We start from the raw sequence: 11,733 nt of genomic DNA on the forward strand, positions 1-11,733 counted from the left end.
TTGGACCAACACTAAGACAGGATAAACCCTATTTTAATTTTTCCAGAGACAACTTGCAAAACTGCAGTAATGGCTAACAATACTGGTTGCTACCAGTTTTCCTTATTCAAGCACATTCTCTCCATATGGAAAGATTTGTTGGTGAGGAAGGTGCATCTGACTGGGAAATGAACTTAAGCATTGACCCAGAGCAGAGTGGAGTTATGTGGTGAGTTTATTTTTAACCTTAAAGACTTCTAGTCACTTTAATAAAACATCCTCACAAGACAGTTTTAATGTTACATAAACCAAGGCCTGTCTAGCTCCAGGGTTCTACAGAAGTGCGGTTATGGTTTAAATTCTTGGGATCCTACAGAAGCACTCAGAGTGGGAAGGAACCTTAGGAGTGCTTTTTGCCCATCTCCGTATTTTTGCAGATGAGGAATGGGGCTCAACTTGCCCAAGGTCACATGAACTTCATGGCAGTTTGGATTTTTTCAAGAGATCTCACGTTCCAGGCAGACCTTCTTTCCATTTAACTTCCGACCCTTGTGTCATCTGTAAAATGGGGTGATACTTAATCTGCACGTGGCTCTTGGTTTAGTGCTAGGCTTATATCATGTTTAATGAGGGTTAGGGATTATCATTGGCTGCAGGGGCAAGTCTCATCTTAAGATAGCAAAGACCCAGACACAAACCCCAAGGAAGACTATGGTGTGAACCCAGCAAGAGAGCAAGTAGGGACTCTGGGAGACTACAACACCCAAATTTTAATTCTGGCTCCAGCACCAGTCATCCTGTATGACTTGGTGGAACTTTTTCACACAGAAATTAATCTTCCACAGTAAAAGCATGGATAAGTTTCTTCTGGGGGGAACTGTACAGGAATATGGGTAGGCAAACTAGCCTTGTCACTGTGCAGGAAGGAGGAGAGCGCCCAAACAGGAGAGGAGGAGGACAAGGGCATAGATCTAGGCTCTGGCCTGCAGCCAAGATCATCTGGAGAAGGCTGAGTGACTAACTTGTGCCCCTTGGCTTCTCCCAGGGCCCCATAATGCTACAGGAGTCAAGGGTCAAAGCAGAGTTAGAAAAAAAGCATGAGCTTTTTCCTGTTCTGAGGAGGAAGCTGGGAAGTGGGCCTGAGCGAGTGCCAGTGTTCCCTGGCTGGACAACTGTCCTTCCTTAATTGGGGAAGGTGTCTGACAGGTTAGTGAGGCCAGGGATTTTACCTTCAGAAACCAAGAGAGCTTGTGCTTTCTACTGATCAGTTAGGCAGAAGTCTAACTTCAAAACAAACACGAGTGGTCCTAGTATTTTAGATGTTTATACTTTCCTAAGTGTTAGGAAGAAAACCAGAGCTACTAAAAATGGCCCGACTGCTAGGGGAGGGAGTGCTACGATCCCACAGCCAGGCTTTACCACAGGCTGGGCTGTAGTCGGTGCAGTGCCCAGGACACCCTGCAGGGCAGCGCTGCTCCCTACTCAACCACTGCCATCTTAGCTGCGCATTTTAAGCTGGACTGGGGACCAGGTGGGTGACTCCCTTAATTTTGACCCCTGCTCATAGTGTACCCACCCACACCCACCCTCTGAGGCCAAACAGAAAGGGCTGCCTGACACCCAGGTTTTATTGTTTCCACTTTATTGCTCAAGCATGGAACTTGAGGATGCCCTGGGCCTTCAGCAACGTGCAAAGAGGCTGAGGGGGGTGGGGACATGACCTGGCCGAGAAGGGAAACCGACAGGAGGGGAAATACTGAAAGGGGGTACAGAGGGTGGTCACCATGACACCAGAAGACATCATCAGCCACACCATCTGGGGTGAGGAAGGGAACAGAGAGCCGTCACGGGCACAGCAGTGGTTTTTCCCATGCCCCTAGCACCCACACGGAGGCCACATGTTTGGAAACGAACGGGGGGAGGAAAGGGTGAGGAAAATGGCTGCCCAGGAGTCGCCCTCTCCACCCTGGTTTCACAGCAGACACCATATCCCTACCACTCGCCCCCTTCTACCAGCTGAAGAACAGACACAGCAAACAGAGGAAGCAAAATAAATTAACATTCTGATGAGTGTGCACGTGGATGGACATTCGTTCAGCGTAATGGGGGAAGGGAAGAGAGGGTGCCACCTAAAATGATCCCCCACCTTAATCCCCTAGCCTGCTCCTTTCCCCCTTCCCCCAAAGCCACCATCCAACCAGATAGAAAAATAAAGGTCTAATTCGCTCAAAATTCTTCAGTTTTTACAAAACTAACAGGGTGGAGTAGGGTAGGGAGCAGGGGAGGCAGGCAGCCGCAGGAGCAGGGCTGGGGAGAGGCTATGCTTCTGTCTCCACCTGAGACTGGCTCCCTGCCACATCATTCTTCTGTTCGTCCTTCATCTCTGTGTCAGCATGATGGTCTCCTGCAGCTACTGCTGCCTTGGCCTGCAAAAGGGAGAGGGAAAGGAAGGGGATGAATTCCAGATCTCATTCGGCCAGGTCCCTCTAACAGGAAAGGCGACTCTTACTCCACATCCCTACTCTCACCTGCCGGCACCCAACGGATCTGGTGACACACCTATATTCACCCAGCACACTGACACCATGTATGGAGGGTCTATACCCACAAATATTCACCCCCCAAGTCAAAAAACATACACATTAACTTCTCACAGAATTACATAGGCACACAAATGCCCTTTCTAGATATGTCCTTGAAAATACACCTGCACGTGTCCAGAATCAGGAATTTATAAGATTGCGATACTGTTTAGAACTGCACTTGTCCAACATGGTAGCTACTACCATACGTGGCTACTGAGCACTTTAAATATGGCTAGTTCAAATCGATATGTTTTTTTTTTTTTTTTTTTAAGATTTTATTTATTCAGTTTTTCCCCCCAAAGCCCCAGTAGATAGTTGTACGTCATAGGTTCACATCCTTCTAGTTGCTGTACGTGGGACTCGGCCTCGCGTTGGACGGAGAAGTGGTGCCTCGGGGCGCTCCCGGGATCCGAACCCGGGCCGCCAGCATCAGAGCGCGCGCACTTAACCGCTAAGCCACGGTGCCGGCCCCCAAATCGATATGTTTTAAGTATAAAATACACATTGGATTTTGAAGACTTAGTCTGGGAAAAAAACATGAAATTTTTTAAAGTTACATGTAATATTTAGATACTTTGGGTCAACCAAATATTAAGATTAATTTCACCTGTTTCTTTTTACCTTTTTAACACAGCTACTAAAAAATTTAAAATTATACATGTGGTTTGCATTATATTTCTATTGGACAGTGCTGGTTTAGAACAATGATAGACTATTAGGAGACTGGTAAGTAAGCTATGATATAGCCATACAATGGATTCTATATAAGCATAGGAAAGAATGTGAAAGCTCTTTTATTTATATGTTGATGTAAAATAAGCTTTCTGGTATGACATGAAGAAAGTGTGGTATAGAAAGTAATAGGTAGAGTGTGTTGCCTTTTATTAGGGAAAACGGAGAAAACGCAAACCTGTCTGCTCGCGTGTGTATACGGCGTACTGGAATGACAGAAGAACTGGTAGTACAATCGCTTCTGATTGCAAGGGAGACTTTTTACTACATATTCTTTGTGCAGTTTGAATTTAACTATGTAAATATATTACCTATTTATTTATTTTTGTGAGGAGGATCAGCCCTGAGCTAACATCCATGCCAATCCTCCTCTTTTTGCTGAGCAAGACTGGCCCTGAGCTAACACCTGTGCCGATCTTCCTCCACTTTACATGGGACGCCACCACAGCATGGCATGACAAACGGTGTGCATCGGCGCACGCCCAGGATCCGAACCCGGGCTGCCACCAGCAGAACGCGCGCACTTAACTGCTATGCCACGGGGCTGGCCCCCTATATTACCTATTTAAACATAGGTTTTTAAAACCCATGTTTTAGAAAGTCACAGAGAACATACATTGGGAAGCACACTCAGAGCAACCGACTCCTGACCCCTAGGGCTTGCACGTGGGTTTCCAGCCCTGACACAGCAGAATGCTGGCTCTGTCAGGAGGGGTTTTCACTGAGGGCACATACGTGCTATTGCTCCAGGGATGAGGGCAACTTCCGGTTTCTAGGGTTGCCACAGACAACCACAGCACACTGGCTGGGCACAAGGACGAGGTGATGCCTCTTTTTCTGTCCGACTTTTCTCTGTCCCGATCCTCACCTTGCTGTCTTCCTCAGCCAGCCTCTCAAACATGTTGGCATACAGCTTCTTCTCCCGTGCAAGCTGCTTGCGGATCCGCTGCTGGCAGATAGCCAGCTGGGCCTTGGCAGCTTTGTTGCTGGGGTAGAGCTGCAGGACCTTCTGGAAGTCAGCCCGTGCCAAGTCAAAGTCATTCACCGCCAGGTGGGCCTCTCCCCGGCGGAAAAGGCCCTTCTCGTTGTTGCTGTCCAGTTCCAGGGCCTAAGGACACAGGGAGGAAACAACAGCAAGACCTCAGCTCCTGCAGCATCTGTGGTCCAAGACTAGGTTCCAAAGGTAGCCCTCAGAACGAGGCAGAATGGAAACAGCTGGCTCCACCCCAGGAAGAATGAGTCTTGGGGCATTAAACGGAAAGGACCAAGGCCTGAGAAGGAACCTCATTTAGTACAAGACGCAGCGAGGGACGATAGGTCTCTAGGTGAAATAGAAGAACCTGTGACAACATTTCCATTTTCTTTAGAATAAAGCAAGTACATTAAGAGGAAGAGGCTAAGAACCAGGTGGGAGAAAACGCTGAAGTAGTTCTTCCCCATCCAGTGTTTCCTTCCACCTCTGTGTCAGCTGCCTCCTACCACTAAAGCCAGCCAAGTCACTTGCTTCTCACATCCCTTGCCTCTGGCCCCTTAATCTCAGAGCACCCACTGGTCCATCCTGCTACCCCTACCCTAGTCATTGAGGGCAAGTTTCAGACATGCTGGCAGCTCACCTGACCTTACCTGTGAATGTGGCTCCCACGCCCTGTTTAAAGGAGCCTCACCTTGTTACAGCTTTCAATGGCAGCAGAGAAGGCCCGTAGTTTCAGATGACACATGGCGAGGTTGAGGTGGGAGGCCAGCCGAAGGGTCCGTGCTTTCTGAGCGTCCTCATTAGAGAAACTTGACTCGTATTCCAGCCAGGACACAATCTTCTTGTACTGCAGTACAGCTTGCTTGTACTTGCCTTCCTAGAACGGGAGGGAGGCTCAGGCACCCAGCACAGGTTCAGTGGCACCAGACTGTCATCCCCTGTAGACATCAGTGACCCATGGGTACGAGAGAGTCCTGCCTCCCTCGCACACCCCCAGGTGAGGCCACCTAGCTCAGATATACTAGGTGAAGACTGCAGGTGCCAGCTTGTCCACTCCCTGGCAGAAAATCACCTCATCAAGGTGAAGGATGGGCCCAGAGGAGCCCTCCCTGGGAGTGTCCTCAGGACAATGGCTGTTGGCTCACCTTGAAGTACACAGTGCCCCGCTCTTTCACTATGGTGCTCTGTTCCAGCTTCTCCTCTGAATTCATCTCCCAAGACTCCTTGGCCTGCCGTACCCCAAGGGAGAAACAAAGCTGTCAGCTACCCCACACAGAGTCACCCTTAGGGTGGGATCTCACTTCAGGATAGGGAAGACCTCGAGCAAACTCACCTTCTCAAAACTCTTGAGGTGTACTTCATATTTCAGCTCTGCATTTGGTGGGATGTGGAGCTTTTCCTTCCCAACACTGCCAAAAGCATAGCTGTGGGGGCAGAAAACCTCTGGGTCATGTCAGCAGTGCTTCACCTGCTCCACACCAGAAAGGCTTCCTGTCTGTTTCCTGGAAAGTACCTTCCCATCCCTTGAGACTTGGTTCAAATGTTTCCTGTTTGGCAAAATCTTCCCTGACCTCTTCACATACAATTAGTTGGTCTCTTAGCATCTTAACATCTCCTTCTAATAACTCATACTACACACTCTCATGATTACTAATTTAAATGGTATCTCACCAAACAGTGAGTCACTAGAAGGCAGGAACAGTGTCTTTGTTTTTTTTGCAAGGAAGATCAGCCCTGAGCTAACATCCATGCTAATCCTCCTCTTTTTGCTGAGGAAGACCAGCTCAGAGCTAACATCTATTGCCAATCCTCCTCTTTCTTCCCCCCAAAGCCCCAGGAGATAGTTGCATGTCATAGTTGCACATCCTTCTAGTTGCTGTACGTGGGACGCGGCCTCAGCACGGCCGGAGAAGTGGTGCGTCGGTGCGCGCCCGGGATCCGAACCCGGGCCGCCAGTAGCGAAGCGCACGCACCTAACCGCTAAGCCACGGGGCCGGCCCAGGAACAGCGTCTTTGAATACCTAGGTATTTTCAGCATTGTGTCTGGGACATAGTAGGTATGTTCCAATAAATGTTAATGACTGAATGAATTAATAGGAGATGAAAATCTTGATGTCAGTAGAGGAGGGAATCTGTAGCAGCCATGACTGAAAAGATTAGGCTTTGATCCAAGGAGATGTGGACAGTTGTGGCCACATTCTTAAATACAACCGAGAGATCACAATGGCCTATCTTTGGTGTGCCCAGAGGCACAGTGAACTCGAATGAAGCTGTGGTGGCAGTGAACACACGCAGGGCAAAGGATACAAATGGCTAGTTATACAACTCACTGTGGACATGTACATCTCTGACCTCGGTTCACCCACCAACTCCTCACCTGGGCTTGAGGTACACAATGGAATGTTCTCCTTTTTCCATGCGCTGAATGGCTTTCTCCAGCCCGCAAGGCAGATCCAGACTCTCCCCCTCACCAACCTCAAAGTGGAGCTCGCGCCGGTCAAAGATCTGGTCCTGGTAGTACCCCACCAGTGCAACTGCATGAGAGGACCAGGGGTGTGAGTGGGCAGGTGACTGAGGAAGGATACCACCAGCCTCCCTCTATCGCCCCATCACTTCCTGCCCCCAAGATGCCCTTGTGGTGTTCTCAGACCTGGAGGGATGTTAAGAGAGTATGGTCCAATCCCACATTTTACAGAGAAGAAAACAGGATCAGAGAAATGAAATGACTTTTCCAAAGCCACCCAGGCCTAAGTATCAGAATCTGAATTGAAACCCCAGACAGCACTGTCTCACCATCTCACCTTCCACGAGAGCGCCCTCATTGGGCCTGGCATAGCCTTCGCCCCGAGTCTGTATTCTCCGGATGATTCCGCCATCTTCTTCTTCTGTCAGGTCCTCTCCCCTAAACTCGAACAACTCCACCTGTGGGACAGAACATAATGTGACACAACTCCTTTCAGCTCTAACTTGCCAACAGTGAGATACAACTTCTCTCCTATTCAGAAGAGTCCCTAGTAACTGCCAGACGAGCCTGACCACAAGGGCAGCCGCGCTAGGAGTGCACAAAGTGGCACTTGTGCTAAGTTCTTGCGAGCTGCCCTAGTCTCAGCCCTGACAGAGGTGGGCAGGCCATGTGGATTTCAGCTGACCTCAAGAGATCAATCTGTTTACCACCTGCTCCACATAACAAGGACACATTCCAGACAATCTTAATTTAGCTACTTGAGAAGCCCAATCTGGTGGGCATCAGAAACGACCTGACATCTTTCAGCAGTCTTCTGAACACTGTCCAAGAGTCCACTGATTAGGGCTTCACCATTTCAGACTGAACAGTCTCACGTCCCACCTCCTCAGTAAAGGCTTTTCTCACCACTTGACCCGTGGGGGAAGCATCTCTCCCCTCCTCTGATCTCTAGAGCACCAATATTCTATTCTGTCATTTATAACTGTATAGGGATTCTGACCTATTCACTCCTTCCAGTTAAAATTACAACCCATTTCTTCTGGTCACTGCTCTTGAGATAAACATGCCCCAACCCCTGACCCTGCTTCGAGCCTGACCCTGCTTCGAGTCTGAAGAGGGGTCTGAGGCTGCCTCTTCCCACCTGAAACCTCCATCATTGGTCACTTTATGGCAGCCGCAGGCTATGTACACAGCAGAGCCAGCTGCCCTCTTCATTTCTCTTCCTCCCCTAAGGCCAGGCCCTCAGCCTTGGCTACATTGTCTTCAAGTGGCAGGAAGGGCTGAAGGGCAGCCAGGCCCTGGGCTGAGATAAGGTTGGCTCTTTGCCTTGCTCCCTGTGGCTGGACACTCACCTCAAACACAAGCGTGGCATTGGAAGGGATCTTCGGAGGGCTGCCCGCTGAACCATAGGCATATTCCGGTTTGCAGGTGATGTGGCATACTTCCCCCACCTTCATGGTAGCTATGGCAATGTCCCAAGCTTTGATAACCTCCCCTGTAGGTACAGAAAGCAAACAGGTCCTCCTTGGCAGAGATCTGACTCTGGGCTCAAACAGTGGCCCCAGAAACACTTATTGTACCATGCCCGAGGGGAAGCTGGGCACTCTTTAGAAATGGGACCAGGAAGGTAGAAAACCTGGTTGCAGTAAGGGCTGTCAGGTCCCAGACCTCCTTAAAAAAAAAAAAAAAAAAAAAAAAAATCACTCAATTCTAGAACAAAGGAGTTCAAGAAACAAGGCAGTCCACCCCGAAGAGGAATTGAGGTGTTCAGAGGTGATCAGGGAAAGGGAGATAGAGATCAACATACTTAAGAGACAGTGGGAGAAAAAGGAGTAACAGAAAAAAAATTAACAGACCATAATAAATCATTCCTCCTTAAGCTTCTGAGAATATGGTTCTGCTTGTGACAGCTTATACCCTCCTTGAACCCTATCCTACCAACCCACTAACCATGCCTACCTTTTCCCAGGTCAAAGGAGAATCTGTCCTTGCGGTCCAGACTGGAGTCAAACTTGGTGCCATCTAACAGCCAGCCAGTGTAGTGGACAAAGACTCGGTCCCCAATCATGGGCAACTCTGTGCCCGTGCCCTCTCGCTTGATAACCTGGGAGGAAGCGGAGAAGGTGAGTACCCAGGGAAGGGGACAGAAAGAGGCATCTTTCTGTAAACTGCCTGCACGTGACTGATGGGAACACAGAAGGACTCTTCTGCCTCCTTGTAAGTAGATTCAAGGGGTCAATCTTCAAATGAGTCTGACCTCCCTGTCTCTGAGGGGCAACATGTCTTGGTTTGAAAAACGGGAGACAAAAAGACCCAAGTTTAAGTTTTTGCTGTATGATCTTGGATAATTCACTTAAACTCTCTAGACGTTATTTGTAAAGTAGTGATGATAATCCCTCTCAGAGTTGTTGGAGGATTAAATCAGTAAAAGGTTGAATAAAAGATTATTATTAGCAGCAGCAAAGGGAGAAGTGTTTATGCTATGTTTCCTCATTCTTCCTAAATGCCAGTGGTCATCAGATCAGGGTCTGGTTTGGAGATAAGAGGAGGAGAATAAGAGTATTGAAAAAAACAGGAGCAGTCCAAAAGAGTTAAAAGAAAATACCAGGTTACAGATGAGCACAAGGGCTCTCAATCAGGTCCTCAACTCTCATTTGGGACGTGAGCATTCCTGACTGGTAGGCTAGTTAAGTCCTGTATCTCAGGGCTAGAGTATTTCCCAGGAACTTATAAGCCTCTGCTTCTCTTCTTTAGCATTTATAAAAGGGGATTCCAGGGGCCACCTTGTAGGTGTGTGGTTACCCTCTAAAAGAAAGCTTCTATCATAGAACGGACAGGAGACTTGAGAAGTAGAAAAGCAGAGGAGAAGGAGTGGAGGATAAAAGGGGAAATGACCCTTACGGGAATAATCACCTTGTAGAAATGCCCAGGACACTGGAGAGAGAAGGGGAAGCCGCATGTCCACTGGGAGAGCAGCATGAAATTCCTAGATCTGGGGCAAAGCCAGATGCATTTCTGGACCAGGTAAGGGCTCCCCAAGGTTTCTAGCTTTGGCCAGATCTCACACACTCACACACACGTGTGGAGCTAAGCAGTGGGCAGCCAGAACAAGGAGAAACACTGGATGAGAAGAGGGCAAGAAATCCAGCCCAGATTTCTCCATCCTGGACTCCGCACAACCTGCTCTGAACCACTGTTGGTTGTCCTGACCCAGGTCAAGATGCCCTGCCCCCTGAGTCCCGGACACCTCCCCTTCGCTCCTCGGGCTATTTGTAGTCAGCCGGTTCCACTGCAGCAGGCTCCCAGGTAAAGCACCTCCTCCTGGCCCCACACCTCACACCCAGGCTCCATACCCCACACGCCGAAGCCCCAACTCAGGAAGGGGCGGGGGGCGAGACGGGAGGGGAACTACAGGTCCCGGCATGCACCGCTCCCTGGTTTTCCCGGGGCTGGCGGGGGGGGGGGGGGGGAGGGAGAACAGCATGGCTGAGCGGGTGACCTAGCTGGGTCCCAGCCTCTAGAAAGGGGGTAACGAGAGGGTGGAGGGCGCCAGAACCTTTCTCACGGCCAGGCCCGGGCGCCAAGTCTCACAAAGGCTTCTGGGCCAGGAAATCACTCTTGTGACCTGCTCCACGTCCTAGCTAATATTTAACTGCCAGGGGTAGGCGCGCTCTCGCACCACCACCGACGAAGGCCGCCCAGGGACTTCCCAGCTGCGGCTGGCAGGCAGGGAGCCGGCAACTTGGCGGGGCCGCGGGGTCGGGGCGAGGTGAGGTGAGGTGAGGGGGGGCCATGTCGGGGTAGGCCGCCCGGGCCCCCTAGCTGCAGCTCGCGTGCACCGCGGGGCCCCGCCCCGCCCCTCGCCGGCGCACCGCGCACGCCGGAGTCGAAGCTGCACTCCCGGCCCCCTTCCCGGGCCCGCACGGCTGCCGGGCCTGAGGGCTTCAGCCTAGACTACGGGCTTCCAAGGGGGCCAGAAAAACGGCCATGTGGCGGCCCAGGCACCTAGACACACCTCTTCGGAGCGTATGGCTGCCCTCCCACTCCCGAACAACGCAGCCTGGTCCAGGAAGGCGATGCAACCGGCCGCCGGCCTGGAGGCTGCACAAGCGGCCGTTTTTGCCCCGTCCCCCGGCCGGGGGGCTTCCAGGGTCGGTGGAAGGGCGGCTGCGATGGGCACCCGGGGCTCGGCCGCCCCAACAGGCCCAGGGCACCCCGGCGCCCCCAGCCGCGGCCGGCCGCCGCCCCTTACCTTAAGCACGCCTCCGTCTTGCTTGGGGCTGATGTCCACTCCCTCGAGGGGCAGCGGCGCCGACTGCGCCCCGCTCTCGGCCGCCTTCATCTCCTCGGCGGTCATCGCCGCTCGGTGCGCCGTTTACTCGGGAGCTGGGCACCAGGCACGAGCCAAGCTCCCTCGGCCGCCCGGCCTGTCTGCACGGGTTGCGGGCGGGAGGGCGCTGGCGCGGCAGCCGCCGAGCTGCAAACCGGCCGACGGCTCGACCACCTCTGCCTCCCGGCGCGCTCGCAGCCCGTGGCGGAGTCGGGCGCGGGAGCGGGAGTAGGTGGGTAATGCGCGGCCGGGGGGAGCGATTGGTCCCACCCCGCGGCGGAGGGAGGGGCTGGGAGGAGCTGGAGCGGGAGCGAGGGACGGAGGGGGGGTGGTGGAGAACTTTCTAGAGACGGCGGCGGCTAAGCCGGTTCGGGCTCTAGTGCTAAGGGCGCGCATATGAAGAAAAATTCTTTTCTGGTTCATTCTTCCCGCTGGCTGCCCACTTCCTCCTCCCCCAACTCCTAGGACCCTCGGAGCATGGGGAACCCCACCCCCAACTCCGCGCTCTCCCCGGGCCTTCCCCCGCCCGTTTCCCGGTCTAACCGGATTCTACCAGATCCTTCTCGATCCCCCCACATCACTCCAACACAGAGCCTGCCAGCCGCCCTAGACATTGCAGCCCGCAGCGTGGTTTGCTCAGAGCGGTGTAGCCGGATGTGAGCGGCAGCGC

The 11,733-nt window shown here is 52.0% G+C and overlaps 1 protein-coding gene across 1 annotated transcript; it reads right to left on the minus strand.

The window, feature by feature from the left end:
* Positions 1-2,016: 2,016 nt before the first annotated feature.
* FKBP4 (FKBP prolyl isomerase 4) lies at positions 2,017-11,231 on the minus strand. The gene is made up of 10 exons (XM_004438765.3): positions 10,986-11,231; positions 8,693-8,837; positions 8,086-8,228; positions 7,071-7,191; positions 6,647-6,803; positions 5,603-5,693; positions 5,415-5,498; positions 4,961-5,146; positions 4,165-4,404; positions 2,017-2,405 (listed from the first exon to the last, which is right to left on the minus strand). The coding sequence occupies exons 1-10, from the start codon at positions 11,088-11,090 to the stop codon at positions 2,298-2,300; spliced, it is 1,380 nt and encodes a 459-aa protein (XP_004438822.1). The 5' UTR covers positions 11,091-11,231; the 3' UTR covers positions 2,017-2,297.
* Between the last annotated feature and the right edge of the window lie 502 nt (positions 11,232-11,733).

The sequence above is a fragment of the Ceratotherium simum genome, chromosome 17, assembly GCF_057802395.1.
Source record: "Ceratotherium simum simum isolate JZ-2026a chromosome 17, ASM5780239v1, whole genome shotgun sequence".
Lineage (NCBI taxonomy): Eukaryota > Metazoa > Chordata > Mammalia > Perissodactyla > Rhinocerotidae > Ceratotherium > Ceratotherium simum.

What these genes read in the sequence shown, in the direction of transcription:
- FKBP4 (XM_004438765.3), bottom strand. Translation starts at nt 11,090, where the DNA reads ATGACCGCCGAGGAGATGAAGGCGGCCGAGAGCGGGGCGCAGTCGGCG. An exon ending in ATGCCACGCTTGTGTTTGAG is followed by an intron (nt 7,192 to 8,085) that starts GTGAGTGTCCAG and finishes TCTGTCCCACAG; the next exon opens with GTGGAGTTGTTCGAGTTTAG. An exon ending in CCATTGAAAGCTGTAACAAG is followed by an intron (nt 4,405 to 4,960) that starts GTGAGGCTCCTT and finishes CTGTGTCCTTAG; the next exon opens with GCCCTGGAACTGGACAGCAA.